Raw genomic sequence first — 23,743 nt, forward strand, 5'->3', positions numbered from 1 at the left:
GAAATGGGACAAATATAAACAAATTGTCAGAGTATAGTAAGCCTCTCTTTAAAACAGCCCTGCTAACATTTTAAGATTTAGAATTACATTCAATATAAAAGGGAAACAGTTTTCACAAATGGGGAGATTTTCAAATTAATTGTTCATCCAAAAAATTAATGGAAAGATTGGTGTATTTTTGGGTTGCCGTAGTGGTATCTTTCTTCCCCTTTCACCTATAGGACCCTGGTTAAAATCACCCTGGGGTCACTTTGTGGATTCGGTTTTCAGTTTACACCTGGCTGCTTGGGTTTTTTTCTGGATTAATTCTCTTGGGTTTTCTTCCCACATCCAAATCTGACACATTCTTCCTTGTCTTCTTTCAAAAAAGGTTGTTTTTAAGTAAAACAATTTGTTTTCTTTAATGTTTCAGAATTTGAGAGAACTGGCAGCCCTTGCAATATAAAAGTAGGTCCTACCACATCCCTACCTTTTAAAAATACTATCCTGCTTTGTTTTGGGGTGCTTTACTTTTAATATTTATTGACCAAACCAACAGCGGCTGATCCACCAATTACAGGTGAGGATCGATGATACATAATAACTGTCTGTTCTAACCAGGTTACCATGTGTACAGAGACCTACTGGCCTGCCAACCATTCTTGAGGGCGCTAGACTGACTGACTTACAGTTAACATTTTACAATCATGCAGTGATGCTTATTGGGTAATGCCTCAATAAAAATGAATAAGTGATGGAGGGGTGGGGGGGGGGGTAGAGAGACACTTGACCACTTTAAACACATCACTTTTACAGTATTGGGAGAGCACTTGGCCTACGGACATCAGTGACCTAGGTTCCAATCCCCAAAGCTTGACTCCACCCTGTGGAGGGATTACACACCTACTTTCTGACACACCCATGTTCTGACACACCCATGTTCTGACACCCATATGTTCTGACACCCCTATGTTCTGACACCCCTATGTTCTGACACCCCTATGTTCTGACACTCCTATAGTTCTGACACCCCTATGTTCTGACACCCCTATGTTCCGACACCCCTATGTTCTGACACCCCTGTGTTCTGACACCCCTGTGTTCTGACACCCCTATATTCAGACACCCCTATGTTCAGACACCCTATGTTCAGACACCCGTGTTCTGACACCCCTATGTTCTGACACACCCATGTTCTGACACCCATATGTTCTGACACCCCTATGTTCTGACACCCCTATGTTCTGACACCCCTATGTTTTGACACCCCTATGTTCTGACACCCCTATGTTCTGACACCCCTATGTTCTGACACCCCTATGTTCTGACACCCCTGTGATATGACACCTCTGTTCTGACACCCCTATGTTCTGACACCCCTATTTCTGACACCTCTATGTTCTGACACCCATGTTCTGACACCCATATGTTCTGACACACCCATGTTCTGACACACCTATGTTCTGACACCCCTATGTTCTGACACCCCTATGTTCCAACACCCCTATGTTCTGACACCCTTATGTTTTCCTATTCATAACCCTAACCCAACCCTAGCATGTAAATCACAAGGGGGTTGTTCTTGAACATAAGGGGTCATTGGAATATAGAGCAGTCACCTGTGTAGGTTTAGTCCGAATTACTGGACCCAACAATACTGAGTTGTTATCAGTGAGGTATGCTGAGTAAATGATCATGGGTGTGGGTTGGTACTTGTGTGTACAAACACAAGCAGCTGATTTCACGAAACTTTACGCAACTGCATAAGTCCACTTGCGCAATGTTTATGGCGCAATCCACTTGCGCAATGTTTATGGCACAATCCACTTGCGCAATGTTTATGGCGCAACTTGCGCCGTAAAAATTGCGCAAGTGGACTTACGCGCTGCGTAAATTTTTCTTAAAATCAGCTGCAGACCATAATATTCATAACCTCATTTAAGATGGAGAGACTAAAAACTGCTCCGCAAAAAGTCAAAGGCGTCAAGCTCACCTGAGATATGCAGGGAGGCCGGCTACTCAAAGGTACAATTCGGTCAGTCTGAAAAAGGGAGAGAAATGTTCAGCTAAAACTTGATTGCATGTGACTTTTACGGAGTTAAACAATCTGCAGATTGCGCACAATTTTTTTAATCTGTGGTGTGGAATATCTTTGGTGCTACTAGTGTAATGGGAGGCTTTTGAATGATAGATGGCAGCAGACTCACTAGGTAAATGATAATTGTTTAAGTCGTTCTGGGCATGCGCTGCTCACATTTCCAAGTACAATGAATTTACCTGGTAAACCTGCTCGGTGCTGCCAACTAGACAAGTAGTGGAAGTGTCCTGGCCGAGGGGTTAAGAGACCTGAATTTAAACTCTGGCGTTTCTAATCAGCAGAGTGTGGGTTCGAATCCCCAGCCGTGACACTTGTGTCCTTGAGCAAGACACATAACCATTGCTTCATCCTTTGGTTGGGACGTAAAGCCGTTGGTCCCATGTGTTGTGTAACACATGTTAAAGAACCCAGTGCACTTATCGAAAAGAGAAAAAAAAAAGGGGGTTCGCCCCGGTGTTCCTGGCTGTGGCTGCTGTATGTGCCGTAGTACCTTGTACACCCTTATAGGTGCTAAATAATCTTAGAATTCATCACTGCAATAACCTATCTTTCTGAAAGTTTGTATATAGTCAACACCTTGAGTATCTTGTTTGGTAGATACATGCGCTATATAAGACTACGATATTATTATTCTTATTATCAATATTCAATATTATTTTTTAGTAAGCATGGTAAACATAAACAAAGCGTATAGCCCTGAAAACTTGTCATTATGATTTATATGGTCCACAACAGGGTTCAATTTCAAAGAGCTACTTAACTTCCTTTCGCACAAAGTAGATAAGCACAACCAAATCATGCTAACAAGAATAAGGTTACCAGCCAAAATACCATGTCATTGTCACATGTACCATCTGTGATTGGTGTCCTGCTCACTTTTGCTTAGTACTTGTAGAACATTGTTAAGCAAACTTGTCTGCATGAGAAGCTCTATACAAATGGGCCCTGGCATCAAAATGGTGTGAATTAGTATTACTGTTGCTGTACTAACCACCACAAAACCGTTTTACTGCTAAACTATTCAGTAAACATTAAGTTTAGTTGTTGAAGATAATGGGGTAAGATGGGCTCAAATAAGCCATATCCGATTTAAACATACACCAGAAAGAAGAAGCCTGATGTCCGACTTACCGGTGCAGTGGGTGCAGGGCATTCCCCTCCGGTTAGTGTGCATGACAGATGAACAAAACTGTACACAATTATCTCGCATCATTGTGCTTCACTAGTTTGTAATGCGCGCTTCATTCATGTGCCATTTTCTTACATTTTGGTACAAAGCGGTCGGTACCTCAAACTGAAAATTCCATCTATAAGTAGTATTACAGTAAAGTTGTGCACATACCTTGTTGTAAACAGCTTCTGGTTTAGTACATTTCTTGCAAAAAGTTCACATTTTTCCTTCCGACCTTCATTCATTCTTCAGCAACAGTGTTAAAAAGTATGGGGATTTGTAACTGTCTTTGGATTGTGTGAGCTGACGTCTAGGTACCGGTCGATCAACTACGTCATCGAAAGAAACGGGGTATGACGTAACGTGTGGAGGCGTGTTACGACGTCTTGGGGTGGGATTCTTGTAATATTATGCATATTAATTGTGTATTCAAAATATGATAATTAATAGCATAGCTTTGATAACCGAGGAAGACGGGTATTGTTTTATAAAAACTTGATACAAGTACCAACTGTTCTAAGAACTGTTTCTTTACATAACATTATGCCAAAATATTCGATAAAAATACAAGCTCCCACTCTTCTGACTGTAAATTTAGAAACGAACAAACCAAACAAACAAATTTGAACAAATTTTGTTGTAAAATCATGCGGACAACATTGGCAAAGTCAAAGGGACCAGTTTTGGCACTTTTTGTGACCCAACATACATGATATACATTTATGTACATATTAAGCTCCATTGGTCATCTAGGTCACGGTTTTGTGTGTGCGTGTGGGCGTGTGGTGGGGGGGGGGGTCTTTTACTTCTTACTGTTAAAACATCCAATTTAGGCTTTGAAATGTTGAAACTGTTTGAACAATTTTTGCAAAACTATCTTTTTAAAGCAATGACGTTTCAAGGGAATTCGGTCGAAAATCTAAGTAAGCTCAGTGCAAATCTATTAAAAAATGCCTTGTCAACAGTGTGCACATCCGATTTTACAAAAACCTGACCACTTAAAGTAATGACATTCTAATTCAGATTGGAACATTCTTATGAGTGTATCGCACCATAAAGATGGAATCTAAAAAGACAAATCAAAAGTTAAACAGAAATTTAGATTGAACAGTAAATCCCGGATGGATTTATGAAGACATAACATTTTAAACCAAACCATGCAGTAACTAATGAGGCATGTACATCATCAAATCCCAATGGATGTCTCAGAGGTTTTCATTTACCAAGTTGGCACTTCATTCGTAAAAAGATTCCCCTAAACGTCTGCGGCGGTGCATGGTGTTACAAAAGCCGTGCCAACATGTAAAAACAGCACTCGCTGAAAGCTGACACCGTGCGAAGTCGACGAGTGACCGATGGAGCAGAACGCCACTGCGCCGTCCAACGCCGCTGATTACCCGGCGATTGCTCGCTCGATAATCACGGCGAGGGGGTAATTCATCAACGTAAGTGATTTTGATACACCAGTGTTCGGTAATAGATGCGTTTACCACCCCGCAAATTGGCTCAAGATATGTCATGTCGCTATAGCTGGGGGAGTATTATTAGCTGGGCTTTGTTTAAGTTCATGGGTTGGTGTGGTTAAGACTATGAAAGTGAACGTGCGAGCTCAGCGTTCACGTTAATGAAGAGTTTATTTTGCATCAAACGGCTTAGTCAGCTGTTTAATTTCTCCGCGGAGATCATTATACGATGGGGGGGGGAGAGGATATGGTTCGTAAAAACTATCAATGTTGGTGGGAGTAATTACACAAATTGACAGCTCTGTTTTCATCTTTGTTTTAATCAAGAGGGGTGAATTAAAGTAAACCTTAGAGACGATTGGATGTGGAAACTGCATGGGAAGCAAAACCAATGAATTAGAGAATGGAAGACAGTGCCCAAATTAGTAATAAGCTGTTTAGCAGAAAATAGTGCCGGATATTTGTCTTTTCTAAGCAAAAGTTGTTAGAGTCACAAATGTGAAAGCCTGGTTGTCATTTTTGTACGCACTGGTAATCTGTTTTTGCTTAGGAAGAAATTTGTTGTGCTTAGCAGGTTATGTGCTTTCAGACTAAATACAATTTGGCCCAGGTCAAATGAGATGGTTCTGTAGTTAGGTTTTATGTAGGAAACGTTTTGTATTTTCGAGGGTATCGGCAATTTGGTGTCCCTTCAAAGACCGATTATTGACCGATAATGGCAAAAACTGTATAAATGTTGAAGGTTCAATAAGTCAGAGACCAATTACAATGTAACCAAAGAGACACAAAGGTGACTGTAATTAAAGTACTTGTAGGAAGCATACGAATAACAGTCAGTCACTGTAGGTGATTGACTGTCAATGACGGCAGTTTCTACAGAGTCGACTATTTCAGCTGGTGTTGATGTTCACACAATCGAAGGCAATAACAGACAAGTGCATGTCACCATATTATCATCACATTTTAACATCATGCTCAATGCATTTAATAACATTAAATTTTATCCTATGTACAGTTTTCGTAGTACTCTATTTTACAGACAGTTAAAACTCTGGAGCTTTTTTATATACACACAAATAATGCACCCTTTTTCTATACATTAAATACACTATCATTGTTTTCAAAATTAATTTGAGTTCATAGTAATTACAACTATTTAATTCATACAAGAGGTAAATGTGCGTGGGTCAGAAACAACATCATGTAATACTGTGGGCTAGTTCCAAGTTTTAAACTAAATAAAACTGAAATTAGACAACAGCCTGGGGTCGATTTCACAAAGAGTTAGGACTAGTCCTAACTTATAGGACTAGACCTAGGAGGTATTAAAAACGTAAGGCTGTAGTCCTAAGTTAGGACGAGTTGGTCCTAAGTTAGGACGAGTTAGTACTTCGTCCTAACTCGAGATAAGACTAGTCTTCACTCTTTGTGAAATCTACCCCAGCTAGCTGTGAATAGCCATACTGTTATGAGGAAGATACTGTCAAATGAGAAAACACTTATTCATTCAAATACGGGCAATGTTACATATTTCAAAAGAGAAATACATATTTTTCGGTTTGTGCATACACTCTTAAAACTTCCGGGTCACCATTGGGTGATGCCGGATCCCATGGGCTCAGACTAAAATCCGGGTTAGGTTTACTTCGGAATTGGTCAACAATTAGGACTTTAACTTGGATTCTGTGTCAGTTTGACACAGTTTCAAGTCAGTAGACCCAGTTTGCGGGTCACAATGACCCCAAAATGATGACCTGAATTACACCTATAAAAACATATGCAGTTCAGTTGGTTGCCTCCATGTTGCCTGTGGAAAAGGCATTTATACCACTTTCCAGTAGCTGCCCTTATACTTGAAAATATGTCAGCTTTTTTTTGGTCTTATTTTTAGTTTATTTTTGTAAATTTATGCTTCAAATGACAACCGGTGATGCTGAAACATGAAGGGCATCTATATACGACCACATCATCTCCAAATGCCTTTCATTTCTGTATTGTATACAGGTTTTTCCTATTCACACCTAAGTACTTAATAAATCACTCTGATTTGAGTCGAAGCTTGATGGAGAACTCATTCATCCCACTGTTTTTTTTTGTATGTGATTTATGGTACTGGCAAGCCTATATGTTTTTTTTTAAGTTTAACTTTTATAGATATGCAATTTTCATTCTGTGAGACTAGTGGGGCATTTCAAATGGTATTACAGGCCTCGTCCACACAATATTAAAAAGTCCACTCAAACATCGAGTGATTGAAGTTTTAACACACAGTTTTTCGTTAACGAACAGCAAAGTAAACTGAGTAGCATCTTGAACAATCTAAGAGAGGTTTGTGGTCACTTTCGATCGACTTCAAACGTTTGTTTGGGTAAGTTTAGAAGCAACTGTTTGTTGGGTCACATCTTACTGATCCATTTTTTTGTTGTTCAAAGTCAGATCAATGTTATGAGATAAGTTTTCACTGCCATTGATATCTTCCCGTAAGTTACTGTATACTTCTCATGCCCATGTATATACTACAACCTTAATCCATGCTACACCTATTAAAGGCAGTGGACACAATTGTTATAATTACTCAAAATATCTATCAGCGTGAAACCTTTCTTGATTACGTAATTACGTAATAAGTAATGGGGAGAGGTTGATAGTATAAAACATTGTGAGAAACGGCTCCCACTGAAGTGCCATAGTTTTCGAGAAAGAAGTAATTTCCCATGAATTTGATTTCGAGACCTCAGATTTCAAATTTGAAACCTCGAAATCAAGCATCTGAAAGCACACAACTTCGTGTGACAAGGGTGTTTGTTATTTCATTATTATCTCGCAACTTCGACGACCGATTGAGCTCAATTTTTTGAAGTAACGTAGTTTTTGAGAAAGAGGTAATTTCTCACTAAAATAATAAAATACTTCTAGCCAGAAGTCTTTTATTCCTATCTGAAAGCACACAAATTCTTCCAACAAGGGTGTTTTTTTCTTTCATAATTTTTTGCAACTTCCACGACCGATTGAGCTCAAATTTTCACAGGTTTGTTATTTTGTTTGTTGAGATACAGCAAGTGATAAGACAAGTGATTGGTCTTTGACAATTACCAATAGTGTCCAGTGTCTATAAGGGCAAAACGTTCGTGTTCGTTTACGACCACGACTATTGGGTAATGGTAAAAAAGACGCAAACTTCATATACAGATAAAGGCCTGCCTATAGAACACAACTCTTGCAGGATTCGGGATCCAGATAATACTATGTGGGTTCTTCTGGAAATATACCATTGTTGATAATCATGCTTTTAAAAACAAAACTAAAACCTTCGTTTGATTTAAGAAAAATGATACGCTATAAATTACCAATGTTCAAATGAGGAGGTATTTTAAGTATCAGTTTTGATTGTAGGCTCTATTTACTGAATGAACGTTAAGTTGAATCTGGGCCTAATTTCATTGAGCTGATTAAAGACAGTGGACACTATTGGTAATAGTCAAAGACCAGTCGTCTCACTTGGTGTATCTCAACATATGCATAAACAAACAAACCTGTGAAAATTTGAGCTCAATTGGTCGTCGAAGTTGCGAGATATGAATGAAAGAAAAAACACAATATTGTCACACGAAGTTGTGTGCTTTCAGATGCTTGATTTCGGGACCTCAAATTTTAAATCTGAGGTCTCGAAATCAAATTAGTGGAAAATTACTTCTTTGTCGAAAACTACGTTACTTCAGAGGGAGCCGTTTCTCACAATGTTGTATACTATCAACAGCTCCCCATTACTCGTCACCAAGTAGGGTTTTATGAATAATTATTTTGAGTAATATCCAATAGTGTCCACTGCCTTTAAGCACAAAAACTAGCTAAGCATAAACAATTATGCTTTACCATAAAATAAGGTTTCCAGCCGAGCAACCGTGTCACATATACAACTTGTGACTGGTATCCTGCTCATTTCTGCTGAGCGGAAAATTTATGAGCATTATTTTCTGCTTAACCATGCTCGATGAAATTTGGCCTTCGTCATTCTCAAACTCATAGAAATTAAGTAACCTTTTTACACTACAGATTGTATCAAATTAGTTCCACTAAAATGAAGGCCATTTGACACTTTAAGGGTTTGTAACCACAAGATTTGAGTCAACTTTTTGTTGAAAGGTCAAGTAATGATTTGTATGAATGAATTTAAAACATCTTTAGAGTTGACTTCGATTTAATGAGCCTATTTGGATTACCTAATTACCGGTCCACCAACCAAACATGACTATTAAGGACTCTTCATAGTTTGATGAATTGATTCCAAAATTAGAAACGAACATCAGTAACCACTGAATCGCAACAAACGTGACTTGGCAGTCGAATCATATGAACTAACGGGTGAACGGGTACGTAAGAGGGGTGAAGGCCGAGACACCGCCATCCACTGGCGAGGGAGAAAGCCCGGGATGTCCCACGCCGATCAGCGTGGACGGCCCGGTGGCTGGTGCCGGGGAGCCACAGGGCTTCAAGAGAGTCGCGCCTGGTGAGGTAGGGATGTCTTTCGTAGCCGCTTCCTTGTCACGACGCTCACGGGCTCGCCGATTCTGAAACCAGATTTTGACCTGGAGATGCGAAAGAAAAGGAGGAAGAAGAAAGGATTGTGTTACAATTTTAATATAAATGAAACAGAGGGGAGGGCAGCCAGACAACAAACTTACATAAATAAATAAAGACAAAACAATAAATCATCGTACTGCCCCCCCCCCCCCCCCAGTCATTTCCGACCCACCAGAGCAGCAGGTCCTATTATCACAAAAAAACAATTCAGTTTCATAACTGAGCCCTTGTTTGAGGTTCAACAAAAATTGTGATGAATTGGTTACAGTAAACAAAAACGTGATATTTGAGTGAATTTTGATTTTGCCCTAGGTCTGTCAAGGCTAAGCGAAACTTATAAGCATGCTTTTATAGCTATATCAGCTTATTTGCTCGTTAATTCGATGTCCTTTGTTATCGGAAACAAACAAGTTAAGTTGTTGGAGACCTTGGGTTTGTTCACGCACCGTAGATAGCAGAATGTTTAAAGCCACAAAAAAAACCTAATGGAGGTGTATTGATGTCATTTATTTTTAGTACACCCCATAAAAAAAACGCTCAAAATCTTTTTCGATTTAGACAAAAGAGAGAGCAAACTGCTTTCGAGTTCCCTTTCCTGACATCATGCTATAATGATTTGTAAACTACCTATTTTGTTACTGTTTGTTCACCGTTAAAGACGAACCATGACTAACACAGAGCCATCATCATTCAACCAAACCCCAGTCATATCATTATCCCTAACCTACACCTTTCCCAAAGTCTTACCCCAATTACCCTAACACTATACAAAACCCTTACTTCTAATTACAAACCTGTAACAAACACGAAACCAGAACAATGATTTTGGTATACGCAATGAGTATTAAATGGAGAGCTATGAGTAATATTGAACACAATTTCAAGTTTGTATCCGTCTTTCTTCAGCAATCTTAACCATACCATATGGCTTAGATTAAATCAAAAAATACTAGTGAACACTTTACACAAGTAAAAAAGTACATGAACATTTGTAGCTTGCGTGTAGTAATAAATCCAACTGCAATTGTTCTCATGGACCCCCCCCCCCACAACTCTGCAACTAACCTATCTTTAACCATAACCTCCAAACCCCCACCCTAAGAAATAAACACTTAACCAATGTCCCAGTCCAACAGTGCAATAGCTTTGTTATTTACGATAGGGAATATTGTATAATTGAGAGGTATAGGGTATAGTCCAGTAAACCAAACTTCAAGTTTGAAAGCGTATCTTATGATTAGACGGGCACACAGACTCGTTGGTTATCCATTACAGCTCTCTGCGGTGACAGCGCCAAATTACAAATAAACATGAAACAAACAACTGCTATAATATGTCGGCGGTATTTAATCTAAGAGGTCCAGTGCAAGGCGTCTCAGCTAGCCTAGTACCATACGCATCGTGTCTTATGATGTGGATGTATCCCACATCTTACCGTAGCCGAGGCTGGGTTTGGAGTGGGTGATTTTGCCCCCATTGACCGGCGACGTGATTCCCACCGCACCGCTAACTTGTTTATGACATGTCCATTGAACTGAGAGGGTGCCCGTAAGCTGATCGCTCGTGCACTTTTTTCGGGTAAATCATCGCAATTCGCAGAAAGTACAAACAATTGACCTATGGCTTGTGTTTTTGGGAGAGTGTTCCCCTTTCTTCTGACTAAACACATTTTGTTTAAGTAGTCCTTTATACTGTTACATTTTTTTCGTTGATAATCGAAACAACACATTATAAATGCACGCGGGTATAATATTCGATATACTTTCTGTTTGGAAGGTATATAACATGACAACTTTCAGTAATTTCAGACGGTTTTGCGATGTTTGGCTTCGACAACGTATCGAAAGTCACAATGGTTTATTTTGAAACAAATTCATCCATGCCAGCAATGTGCCTACAATTGCCAACGTAGTCAAACCTAACATGTTTTTTTTGTTAAATAAACATACAAATGAATGAAATGCCTTATTGCGATGCCAAGTAAACTTATTCCACAGTTGAGTTAAGAGATAATAATAATAACAAGACACACGACTTTGTTCTCATAAGTCCAAAGTAGCCAATATTCAATCACTACAGACTCATTAAAACAACTCATTAATTTCATGTCATTACTAATTAGTCTTACCCATTCAGCTCTACTCATATTTACCGGAACAGTGTATTAATTATGCATGGGCCAACCCATGAGGTACGCGTCAATCGATTATAAAATGCATTTTGAAATTTTCCCCAAAATAAACATCAGCTTTTTGATAGTCGTTTATTTGAAGATACATGAGGTAACTGAAAAACGAAAATAAAGACTAGAGAGTGTTTGACCATGTTGTTTTTTGTTTTACAAGTTTTCGGTGTTCACCGGTGATGAGTTGGGACGTGACGTCGGGGCAAAACGGCATTTGGTCCCGGCGACGTCGCGGTGAGAGGACCGCTCTGTCCCCCCTCGGGGTTCGGTCTTTGTTTGTCTGCTGTTGCTTCACCGTGTCACCGGTCCAACTTCCAGCCGGCGGGTCTGCGTCTAATGACGGTTCAATGAAGTGAAATAACGAGTTAACTTTTTGGTGGGGTCCCCCCGGGCAAGTGTGTGGCTCTTGCCCGATTAGCTCCGAGTCTAGTTTTTTCCCCTTTGTATTGTGCACCAAGTAATGCGTAAGCTGTATTGTTGTTGACGTTTTGTTTACAATAGAAAACATGGTAACAACAATTTTGTCCTTATTCTTGATTGATAAATATAATTCGACAGCGTGCACTGTAATAATTGTTGTAAATACATGACATGTGATCGCTCAGCAAATTTATACAACGCGTTATTTATGATCATGGTGAAATGGTTGTTTAGTATTTTACATGTTTAGGGATTTTCAATAGCAATCATATTAGAGCCATTTATTTCAGTAATCTTATCGAAAATACGGGAAAATTGTGGTTTTAATTATAATCTTTGGAAACTTTATAAGCTTATCCGCATACCTTGAATATATATGCTACTATAACTTTAAAATAAGACGAGAAGTTTCTGTGACATAAGTAGGGAAGGTAGCCTACTATGAGAGTGTTCATAATGGTACAAACATGAATCTGGCACACAGTCAGAAAATGTAACAAGAAAGAATTTGCTAGAAACTCTAGCCCGTTTGAGACCAACTGGTTTACCCGCTAGTTTTGGATATAACCTAATAAATGTATATGGGATTTGAGGCATTGCATGGTGAGGTATCAATGTATATTTGGTTTGCGGTAACACCATGTGTGTGTCTACTTGTAGGTAGATTTGGTTCTTTAGAGAACCGTTTAGAGAACCGAAATGTATTAGGCAAGATCGTCTGCTTAGCAGCGTTCATCTTAAATGGAATCTGGCTGGAGTGCAATAAACCAGCTTCTTTCTGTATGGCGAGCAATAATGGCAACACAAATAATTCCCAATACGATCCATAATGGTACAAACATTAATTTGACACACAGTCAGAAAATGTAACAAGAAAGATTTTGCCAATAGGACCTTTGCAGATTTTATTATTTGAAAAAAATATGGGTAGAATAGCAAGCAATGACAGACATTTTGAAAAATATAGAAATATAGAAAATTGCTTGATATTCTATCGATATTTTGTTCAAATAGGGCCTACATGTAGCTCAAAATGGCCACATATCTTTCTCGTGACATTTTTGTCCGTGTGCCAAATTTCATGCAAAGTATCGGAGATAACTGCTCGAAATGTCAGCCCCGCCCCACTATACAGTCTTTTGACACAGTATAAACACAAACACCTTTTGTGAAACGGTCTAATGATTCGAATATTATGCACATTGAGTGAATAAAACAAGGTGCAGCGCTGCATTTCACTATTCCATTGCCAACTCCTGCATTTGAATTTACATTGTGGCGGCATTGTTGCATATTAACGTCCCCCATAAACACCGCCCCTGCAATTACCTGTCCATAATGCACACTTGTCACATTAACAACCCTACATTTAAAAAACGGGTTAAATAGTTGGGTGGTTTCACTCATTGCCTCTCGCTGGGTTACAGCATACAGACCCTGCAGCATTGGGTTCCGTAAAACCCCCGTGGTTTACATGTAGTCATTATGATATAATTGAAAAAGAAAATAACCGATGTTGTTTTGAATAATGAGGAAATGAACTAAACAACGGCCGGGGGCTGTAACCCAATTATCACGCTGTGCAAAGCGGAGTGTCATTTCAACCATGGATGGAGGACTAATGCTGTTAACACCTTTGCATATCATTATTTCGCTACAATAGTAACAGTTGGCGTTGGTCAAAACTGTGTCACATTTGGGGAACATATTTCATTTTTGTTGTTGAGCCTTTAATTTTTTTTACGCAGTGGTTTAAAAGACACCTTCGGTGTCACTTGTTGTATCACAAAATATGCATAAAATAACAAATCTGTGAAAATTTGGACTCAATTGGTTATCATAATTGAAAGAGAATAATGGGGAAAAAACCCCACCCTTTTGCACAATTTCCGTGCTTTCAGATGCCCAATAAAAGGCTTCAGGCCTGAATTATTTTAATATTTCAGTGAGAAATTACCTATTTCTCAAAAACTAGGTTACTTCAGAGGGAGCCGTTTCTTAAAATGTTTTTATTTTTTATTTTTAACTATTAACAGCTCTCAATTGCTTATTTCAAAGTAATTTTTGTAACACACAATTATTTTGAGTAACTACCAAAAGTATCCACTGCCTTTAAAGGAGGGGATTGAGTTAGGAAGGATTGAAAACTACAGATTCATTTGAACGTGTGCCATTCATTTCCTTTAAAAACCTCTTAAACATTGTGTCTCGGTTTATGTCCCAGACAGACAGGTCTCTTGTCTTATTGAGACGGGTGAGCTCATGATGAAACCCTTGCCTCCATGATGAGACGATGACCAAGATAAAAACAGAACTCCTTGTCATGTAAGGTTGTCTGACCAAGATCAGGAGGGAATGTTGATTGGGCCGAGATATCACCCCCCCCCCCCCTCAATGAATCATAAGATGACAGCTCATCATCTTATATGAAGCACAGACCCTTCATTTGATCATCATCGTGGAGAAAAGTAGGTTGTCCCCCCCCCCCCCCCCCACCTTACAATCTCAGCTTTATGATGTCAACCTCCTTTCCCCTCTAGTCCCAACCCGACCTTGGCAGGCTCCTATCGGGAATATCGATCAAGTCTCGGCCCTTGTTATAGCTCCTGATCAAACCATCGTTCGAAAATCAATTGTAAAAACAAAACAAAATGTCTATACGCCCATGTCGCAATCCTTTACAACTGAATGTACATAGCATACAGTGGGTTTGTTTACCGTAATCATAACCGGTGACCGATACTGTTATAAGAACTCAAAAACATTTGCTTAGCACCAAAACAAAGTAATGAGCAGTAGGTTCACAACCCTCTAGCCCCTTTGAGACCAACTGGTTCACCCGCTAGTTTTGGATATAACCAAATAAATGTATATGGGATTTGAGGCATTGCATGGTGAGGTGTCAATGTATATTTGGTTTGCGGTAACACCATTTGTGTGTCTACTTGTAGGTAGATTTGGTTCTTTAGAGAACTGTAGAGAACCGAAATGTATTAGGCAAGATCGTCTGCTTAGCAGCGTTCATCTTAAATGGAATCTAGCCAGAGTGTAATAAACCAGCTTCATTCTGTATGGCGAGCAATTATGGCAACAAAAATAATTGCCAATACGATCCATATAAGGCACTACTGCGGTGTTCTGCGAGCCATTAAAACTAACGACTAATGACAGTTATTTTGTAATTTGTTGGCGGAGTATTTATCGGGATCGAGATGCGGATTTAATATGAGGAGGCATGTTTATCTGGACTAGCCAGACATAATTGCTCTGTTCACAAGGAGGGGAATTATCTTAAAGGAGTGGTTGAACAAAAATAAATTAAAAATCCAAAACCTTTTGCGAGATACATTTTCGAATGAAACACATCGGCAAAGATCATTCGATTTACTCTTCAGAAAAAAACATTGTTCTGTGATTTTCACCCTTTTTTCAGAAACGTGACGACCAATGAAGTTAACACTTCTACAGGTTAACATTACATACATCTTCATTCACAGTGAGTAGGGATTCATGTCATGGACGAATCTACAAAAGGTATCAAAACCCTAAGTATCAATAAACTAAAATGACCTTTCGGTTTTAGGTAAATCATTAGTGTGCCGAAGTACAGACGACGCCGTAAGATGAATGAAACAGTGACTATACGTTGAGCCGTGGCAAAAGTAAAAACAAAAACAACCCAAGCCCCCAACAAACAAACAAACATTACAAACAAACAAACAAACAATCGAACAAACAAACAAACAAACAAACAAACAAACAAACAAACAAACAAACAAACAAACAAACAAACAAACAAACAAACAAACAAACAAACAAACAAACAAACAAACAAACAAACAAACAAACAAACAAACAAACAAACAAACAAACAAACAAACAAACAAACAAACAAACAAACAAACAAACAAACAAACAAACAAACAAACAAACAAACAAACAAACAAACAAACAAACAAACAAACAAACAAACAAACAAACAAACAAACAGACAGACAGACAGACAGACAGACAGACAGACAGACAGACAGACAGACAGACAGACAGACAGACAGACAGACAGACAGACAGACAGACAGACAGACAGACAGACAGACAGACAGACAGACAGACAGACAGACAGACAGACAGACAGACAGACAGACAGACAGACAGACAGACAGACAGACAGACAGACAGACAGACAGACAGACAGACAGACAGACAGACAGACAGACAGACAGACAGACAGACAGACAGACAGACAGACAGACAGACAGACAGACAGACAGACAGACAGACAGACAGACAGACAGACAGACAGACAGACAGACAGACAGACAGACAGACAGACAGACAGACAGACAGACAGACAGACAGACAGACAGACAGACAGACAGACAGACAGACAGACAGACAGACAGACAGACAGACAGACACACAAACAAACAAACAAACAAACAAACAAACAAACAAACAAACAAACAAACAAACAAACAAACAAACAAACAAACAAACAAACAAAAAAACAAAAAAACAAACAAACAAACAAACAAACAAACAAACAAACAAACAAACAAACAAACAAACAAACAAACAAACAAACAAACAAACAAACAAACAAACAAACAAACAAACAAACAAACAAACAAACAAACAAACAAACAAACAAACAAACAAACAAACAAACAAACATACAAACAAAAAAACAAAAAACAAACAATCAAGTGCAACAATAAGACAACACAAAGCCTAGAGCTATCCTAAGTTTTCGTTCCTTAAATTTTGACTTAAATATTAAAATTGTAATATGCCTACATTTGTTTTACTCAACATAGCCTTGAAGAAATTTCTTTTTATAGTTATGTACATATCTAGTTTTCAAGCTAGTTTGCAGTTGATTACGGTACATCTTTAAGTGTGTTCAAAAGTTGTTTGACCACTCTGCAACTGAGGCTAGTTATAAACTACACAAGCTTGACCATCGTGACATGAAACTCACCCTGTTCTCTGAGAGGTTGAGAGCGGCAGACAGTTCAGCGACATCAATGCTACTCAGATAATGCGTACATCGAAACTTCTGCTCCAGTGTAGCGACCTGGGACGGGGAGAATGGCACCCGTGGGTTACGGCCAAGCTTTCGCTTCTTAGCTCCGTCCTTCCTCTTGGCTCCTATACGGGGTTAAACAAAAACGTTCAGAGGTTGTAGAAAGTGGATACAAAAATAATCTCTATCAAGAATTATGTTCATAAAACTAAGACACCATTTTACTTTTTGGAGACCGATTAACTTAAAAACACACTATGAAACATTCGCTTCATCTTTGATGATACTTTTTTTCGAATCTGCTTTTAAAAAAAGTGGGTAATTGGAGCGAAAGCGTAATGGGCTTATTCTATTCAGGCTTGCCCGTGGAAGTTGAAACGTTCTTATTTGATTCATATAATAGAAACTCACTTGAAGGACATGGTTTTTATTTATTTATTTAAATGGAAACAGGCCATGGAAACTAAAACCAGTTCATCACTCAAACCAAATGTAGACAGATCTCGATAACTGTTTCAGATCGTTAAGCTGCGCCTTTCTTTTCGCACAAATAATATTACTCTAAAACCACTAAGCCTTTTTGGTTTCTGTAACCCCCCCCCCCCCTCCCACCCCTCGTATTCCCGGGTACATAGCTCACTGTTGTGACAAGTAAGCTATCGAGATAACCCAGTCAACAAAAAAGGAGTTTTTTAACTTGTTATTGTGATACATTTTTCCCCTTGCCGAAAAGCCTTTCTCCTCATTTACAAACCATTTGAAAAGAAAACTTTCATATATTTTTCCAGAGTGATAAAGTATAAGTTGTGAAAATGGCTCTCTAATGGTCACAAACCGCCATAGGGCTTGGACTACAACAAGCACAAGAACTAGGCCGTACTTTTTCCCTTTCAGACGGGGGCGTCATGCGTCGCTGACCGGAACAACCCCTCGAGCTGTTCCGTTTTCGTCGTGTACTCAAAAACTATTTTAAAAAGTTAACCAGTTTATGACATGATGTTATTCTGTGATAGTATTTTTCTCCTCTTCTTAAAGCTTAATTATCAGTCTGAAATTGGTAATTGAACACGGGTCGTTTCGCCTAGAACCCATTCATGCAATGATCCAATTAAATATTGAACCTTTCAATTTACTCGGTAAGTAAATAAATAACAGTCGTTACAAGAAAATATTTGTATAAAAAAAATCGTTAATATGTCTGATCCATTAAGTTTGTTGATATTATTAAAGTTGTAAGAGCTAGGCAAGTGTTAACGTATGCTGCTGGGTAACACTCCATGGTACGGTACGGTTCAAAGCAAATCCAGGTTTATAAATTATTTATTCAACACTATTTAAAAAAAGACACTGGCAGTACAAAAACAAACTGAATTGCGGTCTCAAATGTACAATTTGTCAGTTAAAGGCAGCGGACACTATTGGTAATTACTCCAAATAATTATTAGCATAAAACCTCACTTGGTAATGAGTATTGGGGAGAGGTTGATGGTATAAAACATTGTGAGAAACGGCTCCCTCTGAAGTAGCGTAGTTTTCGAGAAAGAAGTAATTTTCCACGAATTTGATTTCGAGACCTCAGATTTAGAATTTGAGGTCTCGAAATCAAGCATCAGAAAGCACACAGCTTCGTGTGACAAAGGTGTTTCTTCTTTCATTATTATCTTGCAACTTCGATGACCGATTGAGCTCAAATTTTCACAGGTTTGTTATTTCATGCATATGTTGATATACAGCAAGTGAGAAGACTGGTCTTTGACATTTACCAACAGTGTCCACTGTCTTCAATACAATAGAAACATAGTTACATGCAATACGATTAAAAAGCAGACAGCATTCAAATGCACAAACGACACAAGAACCCCAAAACAGGGCAAAAAAACGCTTTTAATTTGTGTTACGCCTCAAAACAAACATTTAAATGCGCTTTTATAGAAACAGGGGGAACTTGGGTGAGTGAGATGCCGTATGGAATACCGTTTGAAAAACTCACAATAGTTTGTTTTTATTGTTTACTCGATCAAGGGACGTAATTTAGTTGGAAAAGTTTTCTATGTTTGATTTGTTATTCACAACTTCATTGTCCGCGCGGCTCCATTATTATCATTTAAAATATCCCAGTTACAATATAGGCAGGCGCCCTATTTTTACCCATCCATTTTCCACATTCCAAAATTGACTGATTATTTCATTAGTCATGTGATAATGTAAAAAGTTGCTGTTAGATTTATTGACTTTTCTCTGGTGCCACAACTTCTGGTCACTTTTTATCAGACTTGCCGAAGTCAATCGATACATAACCCAAGCTTTGCCAATCCCGGCTGGATAGGGAGCTATTGTATTGAATAGGGACAAGACAGGGTAGACTGCTGATTGGGTTGACAGGGCGGGTATGAAGAGAAGACCTAATCATACAAAAGGTCAGACAGCCATCATCATTTAAAAATAAAACCTGTTGTCTCTTTTTTTTCGAGTCTAGGAGAAACTGAACGTGATGAAGCGACCATCTTCCCTCTGGACTATTGTGTTTATCTCTCTATTCTTAGTCTTAAACACTGGACACTATTGGTAACTGTCAAAGACCAGCCTTCTCACATGGTGTATCTCAACATATGCATAAAATAACAAACCTGTGAAAATTTGAGCTCACTCGGTCGTTGAAGTTGCGAGATAATAATTAAAGAAAAACACCCTTGTCACACGAAGTTGTGTGCTTTCAGATGCTTGATTTCGAGACCTCAAATTCTAAATCTAAGTTCTCGAAATCAAATTCATGGAAATTTACTTCTTTTTCGAAAACAACGTCACTTCAGAGGGAGCCATTTCTCACAATGTTTTAAACTACCAACCTCTCCCCATTACTCGTTACCAAGTAAGGTTTTATGATAATAATTATTTTGAGTGTCCACTAAACTTTCCCTGTTGCTTAGACTAAGTCTTGCTCTTTTAAGTTAATAAAACATTTGCATTTGAAACTTTTCTAGTATGGACTAAAGGAACAATTTGCGGTAATATTGCTTTATGCACTAAGGAATATTTCGATGAGTCGTGGCGATTTCAAATGAACGGTTGTGTGTACGATTCGACGTTTCGATCAGATGCTCTGGTCGTCTTCAAGAGAAACTTTGTATATATACTTTTTTAGACCTCTTAATTTAAAGTGTACGTTATTTATATTCGTCCGTTGCTGGCATTATTTGAAAAAGTCCAACAAGTCTACCAAGTTATTTTGGTTTTATTAAGCATACTGTCATCTAAAAAAAGTTGCATTAACACTGTTTGTAAAAAGTATTTAATGCATCTTAAAAAATATAACAACTTACAAGCAAAAATACACAACTTTACTATCATGACAGACATCCAAAAAAATTCTCTCTTTTGTTTTGAAATAATAAGGAAGAACGAAAGGCGCTACGGAATTTGTGCAGTGTATGAATGAAATGAACTGGGTTTTTAATAAAGGCAGTGGACACTATTGGTAATTACTCAAAATAATTATCAGCATAAAACCTCACTTGGTAACGAGTCATGGGGAGAGGTTGATAGTATAAAACATTGTGAGAAACGGCTCCATCTGAAGTGACGTAGTTTTCGAGAAAGAAGTAATTTTCCACGAAACTGATTTCGAGACCTCAAGTTTAGAATTTGAGGTCTCGAAATCAAGCATCTGAAAGTACACAACTTCGTGTGACAAGGGTGTTTCTTCTTTCATAGTTATCTTGCAACTCCGGCGACCAATCGAGCTCAAATTTTCACAGGTTTGTTATTTTATGCATATGTTGAGATACACCAAGTGAGAAGACTGGTCTTTGACAATTACCAATATTGCCCAGTGTCTTTAAAGCAGCACAAAAATTTTGGCTAATGCTTTATAAGTTTGCAAAGAACCGAGCGTGCATCATCGGCATGAAGAACTTGTTAGCTCTTATCCTTTAAGTTTGAACTTAATTACGCATTTTGGTGAGCATAAAAGACTCTGACCAAATGTTTTTGCAGAGGTATTTTTGGGAAGATAAACGTTACATAGTTCTTCTATGAAACAAACGAACTACGGTATATTAGACCAAAGTCAAGAGGCTGGAAATGTCTATTTCACCTCCATGTTGAAGTAGCACACTATAACCCAATCAAGGATGGGTATTGGCTCTATGTTTGTGCAGACAAAAAGGGAGCTGTTGCGAAGTTTTCACACATTGTTCCAAAGTTAAATTACGGCCCATAATAATTACGTAAATACTACAAGCAATTATGATGGATTTCTAAAATGTGGGGTTAGGTACTAGAACATTTCCTTCTTTCTAATTTGCACGCCAACTTATACAAAAAAAAAACTGTTTAAAAGTAAATATTAGGTGCAGTACTGTATACAATATCATTTAAACAATTTGGTTTGGGTTTTTGTACATTCGATGGCGAGTATATGCAAATAATACTTCGCATGTATTTTTCATCGATTCTTCGAAGTATAGTTTAGGAGTTCGCTATCGTTCCGGTCTAAACATCTCTAGGCATATAAATATTTATCCTTTGACTATGCTCCATGCTTTGACTTTTTAAAACGGCCGCCGTCGTGGATCCCGTCTTATTAACATATGCGTTTCGTTCTCTATCCCTGGGAGCGAATTTATGGGTAAATTTGTGTATTAATACTGGGCCTACTTCGTGATATGTTTTTGAAAAAGTGGTGTAGTAAAAAGCATTCCGTTTCATAGTATATAGCTTTCCGCACACCTCGCATGTCTATAGTAAAAGAACACCCGGCCAAAAAGTAAAGTATGGCATATCAAACATTCCATAAAAATCCGTATACCACTGTTTTAGTAAAGTCAAACACCCCCCCCCCCCCCCAAAAAAAAAAAAAAAAAAAAAAAAACACCTGAGTTTCATCTGGTAGATCAAATTTCAGTTTCACGTGAACCATTTTTCTACAGGAGGATATGACCACATGATATTGTATTTGTAAGTGTGATTGTATGGCATGTCAATATTGAGAAAGAAAAAAACTTTATCTGAAGTACATATGTCCGATTGTTCATCATGTTTTATACTGACAAATCAAACACCAGATGAACCAACAACTATCACAGGAGAGATTGAAATGCGAATACAAATAGGCCTATATCATAAACGTTATTTAAGTAAACAAATGTATGTTTCATGGTAAAAACAAATGAATGCTTACCACTTTTATAAAGTAAGATGAAAAGTAAAGAATACATTGTTTTAAAGATTTAATTCATACTATAATTATTCGTGAGTTTGTGAAGAGGAACACCGTTATGTTATTGACTAATTCGACTCACTAAACCACAGTGACAGGACGTCTGGACAATTCTTCCGACGTTTTGCAGATCATATTGGTTTCTAAAGTAGAAACTGACCCTCAAAGAAAGGTTCAAAAACATTTGACTTGCAAACATTACAAAGTTATTGGGGGAAGACATTTTGGAACGAAAACAATCTTTAATTTCAAGAAGTTCAAAATTTACAGCTGAAAGTTTCTTGTTAAAAATGGTTTCATTGTACAATTTAATTCAATAAGTTATGTTTCACATCATGGATGACTGTCCATTTGTAAAAGCAAATATAACTTGTTGATAAACTTGCGATGAATTATTCAAGACAAGCTTGTTCTGTTCTCTAGAGAAAATACTAATTTTATGCCAAAACATGAAAATGTTCAACTTACTCGGTAGACGTGGAGGTTTATATCTCGTACATTGCAACCAAGAAAACCTGGCAAGAGGATTGTCACTTTCATCATCTTCGACTTTAGGCGAACTTAGGCTTTCAGTTTTCACATGAACTTTAGAGTCATGTCCATCTACTACGCGTACGGGCAAAGCTTCTGGCTCAAAGGAGGTGGATTTGGACGGGCTGTCGTGGGCGCAACTCTCAGTACTATGTGTGTCCTCGTCCCTGCCCAAAATACCGGCAATTGAGAAGTTTGTAACGCCCTTGCGTTTAACTGAAGGGACGGCCCTGAGCGCCGGATGGGTCGTGCTGTGATGCAGGGGAGACTGATGGTTGACCAGGGTAGGGAAGTCAGAGTCCGGTCTCTGAGAGTTTTGGATGTAAGCTGCCGAGAGGTTAGCCATGGAGAAGCCGACGGCAATGTGGGGTGGAACCCTCATCATGGAGAGGTTTGGGTAAGGCATCTGCCCCGTAGCGGACGGCACGCCGATCGAGAGCAACCCGCTACATGGGAGTCCACTCTGAAAAGCGGCCGCCGGGTAGCCCGAACTAAGCAGAGCCATGCTCTGCCTCCTCATGGGAACAAAACTGCGTCTGTACGGTAGACTGAGGTGACACCGGTACGGTGGAATGTCGCTGACTCGGAATAAAGACGGGGCTCTAGTAATATGAAAATTGAAAAACACTTGACGGCGAAGCTTCTACTTGACGATCCAGTGCGATAGAATCTGACATATAAGCCCGGAACTCTTGAGTCTTGGTGATTTCCCAAGATCGGATATGAAGTTGAAAGTTGTCTTGAGATCCAAGGTATTTAAGTAAAGTCCTCAGGTGTAATGAGACAGCGAGCCTGCCTGCCTGATTACGGGTTGTATGTATCCCATATCATAGTCATGGTTCAACAACCAACCAACCAACCGCTCTCTTCACATTATTGGTGTACAGTGTGCTAGAATTGGCTGGCCTCTACGCCCATGCGCAGTGGTGCAGTTGGCGGACTCTAATTTTCTTCCACTCCGTGCAGCGGGGTTTACACAGTGCATACCCGTTGGCGTGATTAACTCGATACATGACTGGAAATCCGATGCCCGTAACACCATGAAAGCGTCGAGTTTAAACAAGGACAACG

General features: G+C 38.7%; 1 protein-coding gene across 1 annotated transcript; it reads right to left on the reverse strand.

Annotated features, from left to right (window-relative positions):
• Window positions 1-5,667: 5,667 nt before the first annotated feature.
• Window positions 5,668-23,437, reverse strand: LOC139945688 (homeobox protein MSX-2-like). Its single transcript, XM_071943050.1, has 3 exons — window positions 22,610-23,437; window positions 16,879-17,048; window positions 5,668-9,297 (listed from the first exon to the last, which is right to left on the reverse strand). Exons 1-3 carry the CDS (start codon window positions 23,190-23,192, stop codon window positions 9,067-9,069), a joined length of 984 nt encoding a protein of 327 aa, XP_071799151.1. The 5' UTR covers window positions 23,193-23,437; the 3' UTR covers window positions 5,668-9,066.
• Between the last annotated feature and the right edge of the window lie 306 nt (window positions 23,438-23,743).

Source organism: Asterias amurensis, chromosome 1 (assembly GCF_032118995.1).
Source record: "Asterias amurensis chromosome 1, ASM3211899v1".
Lineage (NCBI taxonomy): Eukaryota > Metazoa > Echinodermata > Asteroidea > Forcipulatida > Asteriidae > Asterias > Asterias amurensis.